The sequence below is a fragment of the Toxorhynchites rutilus genome, chromosome 3 (assembly GCF_029784135.1).
Source record: "Toxorhynchites rutilus septentrionalis strain SRP chromosome 3, ASM2978413v1, whole genome shotgun sequence".
Taxonomy (NCBI): Eukaryota; Metazoa; Arthropoda; class Insecta; order Diptera; family Culicidae; genus Toxorhynchites; species Toxorhynchites rutilus.
Genome location: NC_073746.1, coordinates 234,521,756 through 234,538,032, shown reverse-complemented (window position 1 = coordinate 234,538,032; position 16,277 = coordinate 234,521,756). Strand labels below are relative to the sequence as shown.

The 16,277-nt window shown below is 40.6% G+C and overlaps 2 protein-coding genes across 2 annotated transcripts; both read left to right on the top strand.

Moving 5' to 3' along the window:
* The first annotated feature begins 11,549 nt into the window (after window positions 1-11,549).
* Window positions 11,550-13,316, top strand: LOC129774037 (uncharacterized protein K02A2.6-like). The gene is made up of 2 exons (XM_055777734.1): window positions 11,550-12,003; window positions 12,118-13,316. The coding sequence occupies exons 1-2, from the start codon at window positions 11,550-11,552 to the stop codon at window positions 13,314-13,316; spliced, it is 1,653 nt and encodes a 550-aa protein (XP_055633709.1).
* A 1,225-nt stretch (window positions 13,317-14,541) lies between these two features.
* On the top strand, window positions 14,542-15,808 carry LOC129774036 (uncharacterized protein K02A2.6-like). Its single transcript, XM_055777733.1, has 2 exons — window positions 14,542-15,081; window positions 15,163-15,808. Exons 1-2 carry the CDS (start codon window positions 14,600-14,602, stop codon window positions 15,806-15,808), a joined length of 1,128 nt encoding a protein of 375 aa, XP_055633708.1. The 5' UTR covers window positions 14,542-14,599.
* Window positions 15,809-16,277: the final 469 nt, after the last annotated feature.

The following is a 16,277-nucleotide window of genomic DNA, read 5'->3' as shown; positions in this document are numbered from 1 at the left end:
TGCACTGGTACTAACGCGCTCGGCCTAGCTACCCTTGCGGGGAACTCCACACCAACACGGTTCGAGTGGGATTTTGCCTTTCCCTTCACTTTTCCTCCTTTGCCATGTCCAGACATGGCTGCTTGGGTTGGTTTGTTGATGTGTTGTGATGCGAACCGATGTGGTGTACGGTTTGAATGAGAATGATCGTTACGGCAGCGGAGCGGGGATTTTTAAGCAGACTGGCTGGCTCGAGAATTACGCATGTGTGAGACTGCGACCAATGTTTCGTTAATTTTTTTCTTTTTCCTTTCCAATCGTGCTTCATTCTATTCCGCTGCTGCTCTGGTTGCCCGTTTTGGTCGGTACGATTTGAGGAGCACAAAATGGACCAATCAAAAATGGGCACATAGTGCATTTTGACAATGCTTGATATTTCACAATTATTCAATTATTTATCTCAAGAAAAATGAAATGTTATTCGTTATGATAGATGCGTAGATATATTTCCTATCAATTGATGCAAAAACCTTTGCGATCTATTGAGAAATGCTCGAGTTATAAGCATTCCAAATCTTGCATTTTTTCCTACTTGTTCAGTGCCTAGATTTCCATTTCACCCCCTATATCTTCCGGTTAGACGTAGTCCTACGTCAAAAAAAAAGATGACCTTCGTCGGATATGCGTCGGACAGCAAGGCCTTTCGTTTGCTGAATACGTCAACTGGTCAGATAGTCATCAGTTGTGACGTGCGTTTCTTGGAGCTCGACGAGGAGAACAAGAACGTGAAAGATGGAACCATCCGTGAAGCACCAGGTGAGTCAACTGTTGCGGATGTGGACGTGTCGGTGCCATTGTTCGACGCCAAGCGAAGCGAAGAGTCCGAAGAAGAATTTTTCGGGATCGATGAGGATAGCGACGACGATCCCAAAGATGATCCGGACGAGGCGGTACCGGTACAGGAGGAGCAAACCGCAGTAGTTCCGGCAGCACGTGATGGCGTGAGACGGTCGCAGAGAACAAACATTGGAGTTCCACCGGAGCGGTTCGCCACATGCACGATTGGCCTGGCCGTGAACACGAGCGCAGAGCCAAAAACGTACTGCAAAGCGATTGCGAGTACGGATAGTGAAAAGTGGAATGCGGCCATGAACGAGGAAATGGTCTCTCACCGGGACAACGGAACGTGGATTCTCACCAAGCTACCCCAACGGCGCAACGTGGTAGGCTGTAAGTGGGTGTTCAAGTGCAAGGCGAACGAGTCCGGGGAGATCGTGCGGTACAAGAGTTAATCTTAAACACTAAACTTTACTTAAAAAAAACAATTTCTTCTTTTCGAGCACACGATGTGCATCTATTCACTATTCAAATTTAACTCTAACCTTACATTCATTGTCCCTGCTTATATATATCAATGATTTGTGTTTACAACATCTTGAATGTGGGAATGTTTATTCATGGCATCAGCGCGATGCTGATATCGATTCTTGTGAACGGTTGATTGTTTATTCTTGGTCTCCGGGTGGTCCGATAAGTTGTGATTGTTGATGATGATGCAGCTGGATGGTGATTCGGATGTTTATATTCCGCTTATCGGCTATGCGGTCTCGATTTGTGCTAACTGTGCTAACTCCTCCCCTCTTGATTGCTTTGTCCTCAAAGTTTACTTTTGGATGGTGCGTAATGGTGTTGGTGCATCAAAGAATGCTTGAAGTTGTTTTTTTTCTTTCGTCTGATAATTCCTCTGTGTTGTTGGTGTCAGGTTTAATTTCCGTTGTTTTTGGTGGCTCATTTATTAGGATGGTCTCAGCGTTTTTGTCGAAGTGGACTGTTATGTTGGCCTTTTGTTTACGTCTGGAAAGGAATCGAAGAATTGCAAATGTGCTTGCGATTAGAATTATTGTTGATAGTCCAAATGATCCAAAGATATTGAGTTTCCAACTCAAGGAATGATTTTGCAGGTTTAATAGTTCCAATTTTTCGCGATGTTCAAGGGTTAAATTCTGAAGGTATTCCACAGGTGGTGCGTCTATGATATGAATTTCGTTAACACGAAGTCCAGTGGTAGGATCATATGTTTTTGCAGGAATAGTTGTTTCATAATTGGAATATTGTTCGCCGTTGATATGAAGATTGCATTGGCTGAATTGTATTAAAAACGATCCATATAGGGGTTGACTGGAATTGGTACAATTTGATGAGACTTCTGCACCAGCGTCATTGATCAAAATTGTTGCATCGTTGATTCGTTTTACGAGTCCCTTTGAATATACCTTTTCAAAGGTGCAATTTGAATGTTTCCCTGTAGTAAGTTTATATATGCATTCATTTGCATGTTCTATTTGAGAATTATCGCATAAGAAATAGTCATCTTGCTCTTCACAAGGTTGATTCAATTCGTAAACATTTGTTTGATTTCTGATAATGTAATTTTTGTTCAATAAAATGCGTTTCATTGACTTGATTATTGAGTCAATGTAGTCGTATTCAAATGTTTCAGTTGATACTTGTGGAATCTTTAGCATATAGATAATGTGCGTATTATTCAGCATTACTTGTGCTTTGGCTTGTGTTAATAATTCTTCGAAGGAAGTTATGTGAATATCGTGGTTTTGTAGAAAGGTTGCAATTTTTGTAAAATCTTTTATCGATAGTAGTTTGCTACTAGGGATTCCGTGTTTGGCCATTAGAATTGCTTCTTCTAATGTTTCTACCTGATTTTGTAATGAGTCTATGTTGGAGAGAATTATCAATTGATTAATTTCGAGGGAATGGTTTTTTGTTCTTTCATTCTCGATCTTTAGTACTTGATTGGTTATGTCTGTTATTTCTTGGATTCGTTTGTCGATAGCTTCGTTGATGAATAACTGCTTGTTGTTCATGGTTATCAGGGCGTTCATGGAGTGATTGATGATTCGGAGATCTTCTGCATCTGGGCTGCCGGCGATCCATTTCCAAACTGTTCCGATTGTATCCCACCTTTTTCTTCTGTTTACAAATGGTTTGATTTTCATAAATGTTTCATATAACTTATAATTTTTGATTTGGATTAATTCATACAATGGATTATTTGAAGGATTATTCTGTATGTCACTATTAACATTGAAAATTGTATTGCCAATTTGAATTAAATCAATAGGATGTACAATGCGTATGTGTCCTATTTTTATTTTTGCTTTTCCTAGTGGTACAATTGCGAGTGGGTTATTTGTAAGGTCGTGTATTTGAATTCCTGCCAGTACTTGAGACGCGCAGAGGGCGAGTCTGTAAAGAAACGAAAAATGTTTTTATTCGCTTGTATTCTTTCGTAAATTACATTTATGGATTTTTCGATTATTGGAATCTATAATGTATGTATTGTGATCTTCTTTTATTTTTATAATGTTGTATCGACTCTTACGTTTATTGTGAGTATTTGTTTTTTCATATGCATAGCTATTGGGTTCGTATGTTTGATAAGCTTTTGGAATAATTTTTTCTTCTTTATTTTTGTATAATTTTAATATTTTTTCATTATTTTTGTCTCGACTTCTTGCTATTTCTTCATAGGACGCATTATCTCTACTTTCTCCTATATAAATATTTTTTGGTGTTTTGTTAATAAATGAATGTATTGTGTTATTGTATTTATGAGTTGCTTCTTGAATGAGAGTAGTAATTGGCATATCTGGATTTAATGCTTTAACACATCTAGCTATTTCTCGTATTGTAGAGTGACATCTTTCTACTTGGCCATTGGTTTCAGAATGATTAACAGGAGTTTTGAAGATTTTGACACCTAAATTTATAATGTTTTGTTCTACGACATTTGATATAAAAGAACTTTCATTATCTATTACAATTAATGCGGGCAAGTCCCAATCATATAATAATTCCAAAAGAACATTCTTTACATCAGAAATGGCCTTTGACTTAATTGGTTTCATTTTGAGATATTTTGAAAATTTGTCAAGTGAGGATATAAAAAGGAAATTGGCATTGTAACAAAATATATCGAGATGTATGATCTCGCCAGGATAATTAGGGATTGGAGTTCTTACGGGGATAAATTTCTGAGGTTGTCGTTCATATTTTTCCATTTTGCAAATTTCACAAGTTCTTATATATTTCTGGAAAAGTTTATGTATTCCTGGGAAAAAGTATTTCTTTATGAGTTGAAGTGAGTTTTCCTTTGCATTCCGATGAGCGAAATTATGCACATCCTTGATTGTTTCTAACTGTTGTTCTTCATCTTGAATATCTTCTACTTTTGTTTGCGAAAATCTCACTTTCAAAATTTTTGAATTATAGTTTGTTTTATAAATTTCTTGTATAATTCCCATGGTTCGTTCATCTGTCATAATTCCGTTCAATATTCCTGAGTTGAGAAATTGTTGTAGTTTGTCCTTTAGAAAGTTTATATCAAAATTTGGTTCAACAAAAGTGTGTCTGTTGTATTTTTCAAAAAGAACATTAAATTCATAGGATGAATTAGGCCCAATCTGAAAAATTAATTGGTTCCGAAAAACGTTAATGGGAGCCTCAGTTGAGGGTATATAGGAACTGTCATCTTCTTCTGCCGAATGTTGAGTAGGGGTTAATGAATTTATTTGGATGCGTGAAAGTGCGTCAGCTACTACGTTGGATTTCCCTGGTTTATAGAACATTTCATAATCATGTTCCTCAAGGAAAGCTTTCCATCGTTTTAGCTTTGCATTATTGTTTTTGGGTGATAATGTGAATGTGAGTGGGAGATGATCTGTGTAAATTTTTAGTTTTGCTCCGTAGATAAAATTCCTTAAGTTGTGAAGAGCCCATACGACTCCAAGCATCTCTTTTTCGTTTGTTGCGTAGTTTTCTTCAGTCCTGGAAAGAGTTCGAGAAATAAATGTTATTGGTCGTTCGCCGTCCTGGAATTGCTGTGATAACACTGCTCCTATTGCTTTATCTGATGCGTCTGTGGTGAGAATGAAGGTTTTTTCAAAATCTGGAAATGTTAAAACGTCTTTAGAAGATAAAATTTCTTTAAGAGTATTAAATGAATTTCGTGCATCATCATCTAGATTGATGATTGTGTTTTTTGACTGATTTTTCAGAATTTGGCGATGGCCATCCTCCCCTCTTAAAAGTTTTGTAAGGGGTTTTGCGATTTTAGCATAATCTCTTACAAAACGTCTATAATATCCAGACAGTCCTAGAAATGCGCGTAAATCTTTCAGAGTTTTTGGTTCAGGGTATTTACGAATACATTCAACCTTCTTATTGTTTGGTTTTAGACCTTCTTTTGAAACAATAAAGCCAAGAAATTCGACTTCGGTCCTTAAAAATTCTGATTTGTCAGGTTGAATTTTGAAATTAGCTTCTCTTAATGTTTCCAAAATTGTTCTTAAATTTTTCAAATGTTCATCAAGTGTTTTACCGAATATTATGATGTCATCTATATAGACATGACATATTTTTCCTAAGGCGGCTCGCACACCGGAAACCCCTGACATTATGCAAACAATCGCCTTAATGTACGAAACTTGTCAAAATATGAGCGATAAGTTGCTATTCAACCGACACGCCGTGTTGCTAGCGACATGTGTTGCTCTGTTAAGGCGACAGCGATATCGTATTGCGTCGGTGTGCGAGATCAACAAAGATTAAATGGAAAAATCCATTGGTGATAATATTGCTTATTGCATGTTGACAGTTGCTAGTTGCTCATTGCTCCGGTGTGCGAGCCGCCTAAGTGTTCTCTTAAAACGTCATCCATTACTCTTTGGAAGATTGCTGGTGCATTCTTTAAGCCAAAGGGTAAACGAATGAATTCATATTTTCCATTATTAACTGAAAAAGCTGTTTTTTCTATATCTTTTTCAGACATTGGGATTTGATGAAATCCTGATGCCAAATCCAATGTGGTAAAAAATTTGTTTTCTCCTAAGTTAGATAGGACTGTGGATGTATCCGGAATTGGATATCTGTCACTAATTGTTTTTGAATTTAATTTTCGGTAATCTATAACCATTCTGTATTTCTTTTCTTTAGAAGCATCCTGTTTCTTTGGTACTATCCAAACTGGTGAGTTGTAAGGGGATCGTGATGGTCTAATAATTCCATCATGTAAAAGTTTTTCTAATTGTTTATTAACTTCAGATTTTAAAGCTTGAGGATAAGGATAAGTTTTGCTATAGACTGCATTTTCGTCAGTAGTTCTGATATCGGCTTTGACCTTTGTAGTAAATGGTAATTTTTCATCCGGAGGTTGAAATAAATCTTGAAAATCTTTTAAAACTTTTCCGAGTCTGTCTTTTTGTTGCTTGTCTAGGTGATCATCTCGAATATTTATTTTGTTGATTTCCTGTAGTTTGTATTGGAGTAGAGGAATAATGAATTTGTTTTCTAAAATTAATTTTTCATTTGAAGTATCTATTACTGCTTTCAATTCTTTTAATGTGTCGTGTCCTATGATTGCATCAAAAGATTTTAATTCATTTAAATGAAAGAATTTAATCAAAACATTAGAATATGGTTTGAATAATTTTCCGCTGGAATATTTATTAATTTTTATATCTCCGCCTACTGAAGATACATAAAAAGGTTTTTTTATTTTGTGGCTGATACTTGCGTATCGAGGGTGAATGAAATTTTTGTTTGATCCTGTGTCAATTAGAATTTTTAGTGGTTCTTTTGCCTTACCAAAATAAAGAAAGTATGGTAGGGCAGATTTTAATCTAAAAAATTTAGTTCTGCTTTTTCTATGTCTTCTTCTTCAGGTGTTTCCCGTTCTTGTGTGTCAATTGTTTTCATATATCGTTCATATTGAGATGATTCTTCGGTTTGTTCCTCTTCATTATATTCGTTATCTATGCATGGATAATCGTGATCATTGGGATTAATTTCAACGAAATTTTGGGGATCTTCATATTGGCCGGTTTTAATGTTGAAGAGTCTTGGTCTCTTCATTGGGTTTACCTGAGTTGTATTTTGAGGTCTATTGCCGTAATTTATTTGTCTAGTCCTAATGGATGGATCTATTTCCATAGGTTCTGGTGGAGGTTGTCGGAAAGGATTTCTGGGAGGTAATTGTGGTTTTGGTTGAAAGGAATGTTGCGGAAATTGTTGGAAATTTGGTTTTGGAGCATTCCATTGAAATGGGGGCCTAAAATTATTGTTGTTATTAATAAAGGGCTGGGGTTTGAAATTGTGATTTCTGAAATTTTGAATGGGATTTGGTTTTAACATACGTGGTGGTAATTTTAGAGGATTAATTGGAATTAAATTTCTGGGTGCTGCTGTATGTTCAAAATGTTTTGGTTTAGTTAGCATTTTTCTGCATTCTACGTTTTGGAATGCGATACAATAACTGTATGCACTTGCTAAAGAAGTTGGTTCATAATTTCGGATGAATTTATAAATGTCTCCATCAAGCCCTCTTATGAATGCATCTATTGCCTTTTTATTGTAAGATTCTATTAAAGCTTTTGAAGCTTCTGGGTGACTAAATCTGTGATCTGTTTTGATTTGATTTGCTATTAGTGATAGCAATCTGTTTACTTCGTCGTAATAAATTTCTAAAGAGTTTCCTCTTTGTTGTACGGTCATTAATTGATAATCGAGTGTTTCAAGATCACGCTTTTCACCATAATAAGTGACAAGTGTTTTCTTGATCATCGTCCAGTTGATACCAATGTTAGAAGCGACTAAAGCGTCATTTGCTTCTCCTCTAATTTTCCGTCTGATAGTTTTGCATACCATGTGGAATTTATTTTGCAATTCAACACTATGGTTTGCAGTAGTATTATATAATTGGATTAGACTGTCAACATCACTGATCCAGTTATTTAATTCACTTGGATCGCCTGTGAATATTGGCAAGTCTTTGACTAAATCGGGAATTTTCTCAAAAGTATCTGGGTTTACGGGAGAACCGTCTTGTTTTGTGAAAAATAGGGGTGGATCACTGTAATCAGGAATATTTTGTGGAGCGGAAGCGGCTTCCAGAGCGGCAATCCTGCTCAGTAGTTGGTTAACGTCGAATTGTTCCATATTATTTATTCTTAATTGATTAAATGCTTCTAGCAGGTTATCCAGTTTAAAAAAATTATTGAATGTTAAAAAATGTTGATAAAATAAATGTTTATTTTAACCTGAAAAAAATTGTTTAATATAAAAATAAATGTTTGTTTTAAAAATATTTGTTTCACAAAAAGTTTTATCCTAAAAATATTGTTGGAAAATTATCAAAAAATTTTAACCTTACCTGAAAAAGAATTAGTATATATATATATATTTTTTTTAAATAATATGATTATTTTCAATGAATATTTTGGAAATTACCTTTATTTTTTTCTGAAATTAATTGTTTTGTTATTTTATTTAATTAACTAGCGGCCCAATTCTATGTTTTAATAAGTTTACCGCAAAGTCATTGGAATTGATTTGCTGTTACACTTAAACAAACTCTCGCAACTTTTTCTCTTTTCTTTTATTCAATGTTTCTTTTTAGTCCAAATGTCTCTATGTCTCAAACTTCTACTCTCTCTCTGCGATCAATTGTTGCCCTTTCAATTTTGACTTTGACTTTCAACTCTCTACACTTGATTTCCTACTATCTACTTTATACTTTGTTCTCTCTTCTCTCTACTCTCGGCTCTTTATTTTAAACTCTACTCTTCATTCTCTGCTTTCTACTCTCTACTCTCTGCTCTCCACTTTCTCTACTCTCTCTACTCCCTCTACTCTCTCCACTCTCTTTCTACTCTCACTACTCTCTCTACTCTCTACTTCCTCTACTATCTACTCTCTCTACTATCTACTTTCTCTAGTCTCTCTACTCTCTACTCTCCCTACTCCCTACTCTCTACTCTCTACTCTTTATTCTCTACTCTGTACTCTCTACTCTGTACTCTCTCTACTCTCTCTACCTTTTCTACTCTCTACTCTCTCTGCTTTCTACTCTCTCTGCTTTCTACTCTCTCTACTTTCTACTCTCTCTACTCTCTACTCTCTCCTCTCTACTGTCTCCTCTCTACTCTCTCTACTCTCTACTCTCTACTCTCTCTACTCTTTACTCTCTCTACTCTCTACTATCTCTACTCTCCCTATTCTCCCTACTCTCTACTCTCTATTCTCTCTACTCTCTATTCTCTCTACTCTCTACTTTCTACTCTCTACTCTCTACTCTCTACTCTCTCTATTCTCCCTACTCTCTACTCTCTACTCTCTCTACTCTCCCTACTCTCCCTACTCTCCCTACTCTCTACTCTCTATTATCTCTACTCTCGGTACTCGCTACTCTCTCTACTCTCTCTACTCTCTCTACTCTCTACTCTTCACACTCTTTACTCTTTACTCTCTCTACTCTCTACTCTCTACTCTCCCTACTCTCCCTACTTTCTATTCTCTACTCTCTCTACTCTCAACTCTCTCTCTATTCTCTCTACTCTCTACTCTCAACTCTCTCTCTACTCTCCCTACTCTCCCTACTCTCCCTACTCTCTACTCTTTCACTCTCTACTCTCTCTACTCTCTACTCTCTACTCTCCCTAATCTTTACTCTCTCTACTATATCTACTCTCTACTCTCTCTGCTTTCTACTCTCTCTACTCTCTCTACTATCTCTACTCTCTCTACTCTCTACTCTCTACTCTCTCCTCTCTACTGTCTCCTCTCTACTCTCTCTACTCTCTACTCTCTCTACTCTCTACTCTCTAATCGCTACTGTAAAAAAAAAAAACGCACACACAAACACATACACGCACATGCACACGCAAACGAACACATGCAGACGCGCACACTCTCTCACACAAAAACACATCGCAGCTGCTCACTGCTCACTCTCTCACTCTGTTTGTGTTTACGTCAAGAATACGACCATTTACGACCGTTTACGACTGTTCACGACGACCGCGCTTTATTTTTTAGCGATTTTATTTATAGTAAGATTAATTGTCACACTATATTTTGGAATTATACAATTATTTGCACTACTTGTATTTGAATCTTTGTTAAATTATTCACTTTATTTCACTTTGTGATATTTCTGTTCTTGTTTTTAGTACTTACATGTAAATCCTGAACATCTTGTGGGAACACCACAAGACTGCGGAACAACGTACTTTCGGATGTCAATCCTCTTTCAGTGACGTCTCGAAAAGCTTCGGTGCGCGTGTCCAGTACTTTTGTCTCGATGTCCTATTATCACCTTTTGATTTATCCAACCGCTGGCGGGTTCAGCGAGACTGGTTGGTCGGGATCCTTGAAGTGTCTTCCTTCCTTCCCAGTGTGGCGGCAAATTCCTGTTCGGTCCACAAGCGAGCTCCTAACTGTTGTGGCTACTGAGGGGCTCTTCCACACGGCTGCAGCGGTCCTGCGGTCCAGAGAGGCTTCGTGCGTTCGGATATTTTTTCGGATAGTGTGGGTGGTAACTCTATCGTTCACCCTATCACTTCACTTGTCTCACTTCCTTGGCACTACTTTCACTTGGCAAGGTCCCTATTCGGGCGCCAGTTAATCTTAAACACTAAACTTTACTTAAAAAAAACAATTTCTTCTTTTCGAGCACACGATGTGCATCTATTCACTATTCAAATTTAACTCTAACCTTACATTCATTGTCCCTGCTTATATATATCAATGATTTGTGTTTACAACATCTTGAATGTGGGAATGTTTATTCATGGCATCAGCGCGATGCTGATATCGATTCTTGTGAACGGTTGATTGTTTATTCTTGGTCTCCGGGTGGTCCGATAAGTTGTGATTGTTGATGATGATGCAGCTGGATGGTGATTCGGATGTTTATATTCCGCTTATCGGCTATGCGGTCTCGATTTGTGCTAACTGTGCTAACTCAAGGCCAGGTTGGTCACACAGGGATTCTCCCAAAAGTACGGAACTGATTATGATCAGGTTTTCGCACTGGTGGTGAAGCAAATCACGTTCCGTACTGTGCTGACAGTAGCGTGCAAGCGGCGATTGTTGGTCAAACACATCGATATGAAGACAGCGTACCTGTATGGCGCCCTGCAGGAGGAGATTTTTATGAAGCAGCCCCCGGGGTACTCTAATGGTGATCCTGATACGGTGTGCTCTTTAAAGCGAAGTCTCTACGGTCTGAAGCAAGCGGCGCGAGTGTGGAACCAGCGAATCGATGCGGTACTGAAGGAAATGGGGTTCTACCCATCAACAGCTGATCCGTGTCTCTACCTGCGGAATTCGGACGGTGTGTTTACTTTTATCCTGATTTACGTGGACGATATCGTGGTTGTGTGCAAGACGGAGCAGGACTATCGGTTACTGGTCGGAGCGTTGAAGAAGACTTTCAAAATTACGGAGCTGGGCGATCTGACGTTCTTTCTTGGAATCCACGTGTTCCATAGAAACCACATTAGATGATCATCCTAGAAGCCCATCAATAATCAAGCTGGTTGACAGCATAATTTTCACTATTAAGTATAGTTCCAACCGCCAAACAGAGAAGTCGAAATAAATCAAGCTCATAACATTAAAAATTAATTTCATTCTTTGGAAGAACTTAACAATTTTTGGCGACGAGGTCATTTCAACCCACTTCAAGACGATCCAGATCAAGCCCTTGCAAGATGTCCGACCAGGATTTTAGGAACGCAATTCTCCGGCTCACTGAACTGGTAGCTAGCCAACAAGAGCAGATTCAACTTCTCAACCGAACCGGTCAAGCCAACCAACCGGGAAGTGAGAAAATCATCGAATCGTTGGCCACGGGAATTGAAGACTTCTACTACGATCCTGACGGTGGAGTGTTTTTCAATGCATGGTTCGCGCGCTACGAGGATATCTTCAAGGTTGACGGCAAGAATCTGGACGATCCGGCGAAGGTGAGGCTACTCTTGAGGAAGATCGGCACCAAGTTCCATGAGCGGTACGTAAACAGTATCCTGCCAAAGTATCCCCGCGATTTCGGCCTGGACGACACGGTGAAGAATCTTAAGAAGCTTTTTGGCCGCCAAACCTCGCTGTTTAACGATCGCTACCGTTGTCTACAATATGTCAAGAACGAAGCAGACGATTTTTCAAGTTACGCTGTCTCTGTGAACAAGCACTGAGAAGCATTCCAGCTGACCAAGCTCACCGACGACCAATTCAAGGCACTACGTTTTGTTTGCGGTCTACAATCTCCCCGCGATGCAGACATCCGAACTCGATTGATCGGTAAGTTAGAAGCTGAAGAGCATGTTCCGCCAGCAGACGGCACGAAGCTCACACTGGAAAATCTCGTCGAGGAGTGCCATCGGTTTAACAATCTGAAGCAGGACACCAAGATGGTAGAGAAGCCCGTTCCGGAAAAATCCGTCGTCAACGTAGTTTCTACCAAGCCTGCTAAGAAGAAGCAACCGAAATCTCCGTGCTGGTTCTGCGGGGATTTACACTTTGTGAAGGAATGCCCCTATCAAGACCACAGCTGTAGCAAGTGCAAACGGAAGGGGCATAAAGAAGGTTACTGCTCATCCGTGGAATCAAAACCGAAGTCTGCAAAGAAATTCGAAAAACCGAAATCCAAGGAATATGTGAAGTCCAAAGGAATTTCGGTGAAACGCATCGATCTCCAAGGGAAGAGGAAATACGTTACCGTCGGAATCAATGGCAATGATTCTGTTCTCCAGTTTGATTGCGCTTCCGATATCACGATCATTTCTACGCAAACCTGGAAGGCGATCGGAAAACCAGCCATCAGCGAAACCGAAATCACCGCCATCAGCGCTTCCGGAAATAAGATCGACATGACTGGAGAGTTCCTTGCTGAATTAACCATCCAAAGCGTGACGAAAGCAGGCATTGTCTACGTGTCATCAAGCTCCGATTTGGATGTCCTTGGAATTGAAACAATCGACTTATTCGATCTGTGGTCAAATCCATTCAGCTCGCTGGTTAATGTTATCCATCATAATCCGGAAGACACTGAGCAAAAGCTGCGTACGAAGTTTCCTGAAGTGTTCCAGAGTACACTAGACCGGTGCACCAAAGCGAAGGTTAAACTCTACCTGAAGCCCGACGTCCGTCCAGTGTACTGTCCAAAGAGACCAGTTGCATATGCTGCCCTTCCAAAGGTGGATGCCGAACTTCAACGTCTTCAAGACAAGGAAATAATCTCACCAGTGAAGTTTTCCGACTGGGCAACCTCGATAGTCGTGGTCCGGAAGTCAGACAACGTTTCCGTCCGTATCTGCGGCGACTATTCTACAGGGTTGAACAACGCACTAGAATCAGATGCCCATCCGCTTCCGCATCCAGATGATGTTTTTGCTGATCTGGCTGGCTGCCGGTATTTCTCCCAACTCGATCTACCTGATGCGTATCTGCAAGTCGAGATTGAGGAGGAATCTCAGTAGTATCTAACGATCAACACTCATCGTGGACTGTTCAAATACAACCGTCTGCCGCCTGGAATCAAGTCCGCTCCTGATGCGTTCCAAAGGATTATCGATAGCATGGTCGCTAGTATTCCTGGAGTGAAACCGTATCTGGATGACATCATGATTGCCGGTAGGACAAAGGAAGAACACGATCGCAGCCTCCATGAAGTTCTGGAACGGATCAAGACGTACGGTTTTCATCTGAGGATCGAAAAATGTCGATTTGGCCTATCGCAAATCAAGTTTCTAGGTCATATAATCGACAAAGGCGGCTTACGACCTGATCCAGCGAAGACTACCGCAATTCGCAGATGCCAGCTCCAATGAACGTATCACAGCTTCGATCGTATCTTGGAGCTATCAATTATTATGGGCGTTTCGTCAAGCAGATGAAGGAGCTGAGAGCACCCATGGACTACTTACTGAAACAAAACGTCAATTGGGAATGGACTGCAAGCTGCCAGAAGTCATTCGACAAGTTCAAAACGCTGCTCACTTCCGACTTGTTGCTGACGCACTTCGACCCGAACAAGGAAATCATCGTAGCAGGTGATGCATCCAAAGATGGCTTGTTATAATGTATCGCTTCCCGGATGGATCAGTGAAGGCAATTTCGCACATTTCAAGATCACTGACCCCTGCAGAGAAAAATTACGGCCAGATCGTGAAAGAAGCTTTGGCGCTGATTTTTGCTGTTACACGATTTCATAAGATGTTGTCGGCCGGAAATTTACCTTGCAGACTGATCCAACCACCAACCACTTCTCAAGGTGTTCGGAAGCAAAAAAAGAATTCCGGTATACACGGCCAACCGACTTCAACGCTGGGCGCTTACGCTGATGCTGTACGATTTCGACATCCAGTTCGTGCGCACTGAAGAATTTGGACACGCGGACCTCCTTTCAAGACTGATGAAATGCCATGCAACAGCCGATGAAGAATATGTCATTGCTTCTGTACAAATGGAAGCCGATGTCAACGCCGTTCTCAGTGATTCTACTTCTAGTCTTCCCGTGACGTCTGAAATTATCGCTGCTGAAACATCAAGAGATCCTGTTCTCCAATCGGTGGTGTTCCATATCAATGAAGGATGGCCCAAGTATTCCAAGGAAATTGATGATCTAGTTGTTCAACAATTCTTCACTCGCCGAGACAGTCTGTAGATCGTTCAAGGTTGCATCATGTTCGGCGATAGAGTCGTTGTGCCAGACCGTTTTCGCAAACGCATTCTCCACCAACTGCATCGAGGCCATCCAGGAATGGAGCGGATGAAATCCCTAGCGAGGAGTTTCGTGTACTGGCCCAACATCGATGATGTCGTCGAAGACTACGTCCGCTGCTGTAGATCCTGTGCTGAAGCTGCTAAGTCACCACGCAAGACGAACCTGGAGTCGTGGCCCATTCCATCGAAGCCGTGGGAACGAGTCCATATTGATTATACTGGCCCAATCAATGGATACTACTACTTTCTGGTAATCGACGCATATTCAAAATGGCCAGAAATCTATCGCACTCGAAGCACAAGTACAACAAAGACACTGGAGATGGTAGAAGAGATATTTGCAAGATACGGCAATCCCAAAACTCTCGTCTCGGATAATGGATCGCAATTTGTTAGCGCCAGATTCAAGCAATTCTGTGAAGAAGCTAGAATCACCCACTTAACGATTGCGCCCTACCATCCACAGTCTAATGGACAGGCTGAGCGCTTTGTGGACACACTCAAGAGAGGACTCAAGAAGTTACGAGAGGGAGGAAATCCAGCAACTTTCTGACATCTTCAAACTTTCCTTTCCGTTTATCGATCCACGCCCAATCGAAGTGCTCCTGATCATAAGGCTCCTGCAGAGCTTTTCCTTGGTAGACCCATCACTACTACTCTGGATCTGCTCAAACCCCGGAAGACACCGACACCAGCTGTAAACAGTAAGCAAAATAACCAGTTCAATCGACATCATGGCACCGTCAAGAGAGAGTTCTGCACTGATGATTTGGTGTATGCAGAGGTTCATCATCGCAATCAAGTCTCCTGGGTTCCTGGCAAGGTGATCGAGAAGAAAGGTTCCGTCATGTATGCTGTCCTCCTGGAATCCGGTCGTCTTATCCGTTCGCATACGAATCAGCTACGACAGCGTCATCTGGAATCCTCTAGTGATGATACTGAGACAAGTTTGCCATGGACTATGCTGCTTGAGGAATTTGGTATGCAAGATTTGTGTACCCCATGCCCCAATGAAACTGCCGATCCTGATTTGGAAAAAGCCCAACAACCACCTGAAGTACTGCCCGAGATGCCACCCTCAGGTCAACAACCACATGAAGTACCACCTCCTACCGAACCAACATTGGATCAAGAAGAGGTTCCAGTCTCTGAAGCCGTTGTTGAAGTCATTGAACCACAGTGCTCCAATCAACCCGTTCGTAACCGAAGGCTTCCAGCATGGCTTGCACCGTACGATCTCTTTTAAGGGGGAGATGTTCCATAGAAGCCACATTAGACGATCATCCTAGAAGCCCATGAATAATCAAGCTGGTTGACTGCATAATTTTCACTATTAAGTATTGTTCCAACCTCCGAAGAATATAGACATACTAACAAACAAGTCTTTCCATTTGCTGGAGTCTGTAACACCACGTTCGACAGCATGCGGGCCGATACGTCTTGAACCAGAAATCATACGTGGCGAAGATTCTGACGCGGTTCAACATGGGGTACTGCAAAACCTCCCGGGTTCCGATGGTGACAGGATTCGTGCAACAAAAGGAGGAGGACAGTGACTCGTTGGCAGATGCACAACAGTACCAGAGTCTAATTGGTGCTTTGTTGTACATTTCTGTCAATACGCGCCCGGACATAGGGATCTCCACATCCATTCTCGGGCGGCGGGTCACCAAACCAACCACGGCGGATTGGAACGAGGCCAAGCGGGTGGTTCG

Bases quoted from the DNA above. Each gene is read 5' to 3' on its own strand.
- LOC129774036 (XM_055777733.1), top strand. From the start codon at position 14,600: ATGGAGCGGATGAAATCCCTAGCGAGGAGTTTCGTGTACTGGCCCAAC. The intron at 15,082-15,162 runs GTTACGAGAGGG...GCCCAATCGAAG, and splicing joins CTCAAGAGAGGACTCAAGAA to TGCTCCTGATCATAAGGCTC.
- LOC129774037 (XM_055777734.1), top strand. From the start codon at position 11,550: ATGTCCGACCAGGATTTTAGGAACGCAATTCTCCGGCTCACTGAACTG. The intron at 12,004-12,117 runs GTTACGCTGTCT...CCCGCGATGCAG, and splicing joins CGAAGCAGACGATTTTTCAA to ACATCCGAACTCGATTGATC.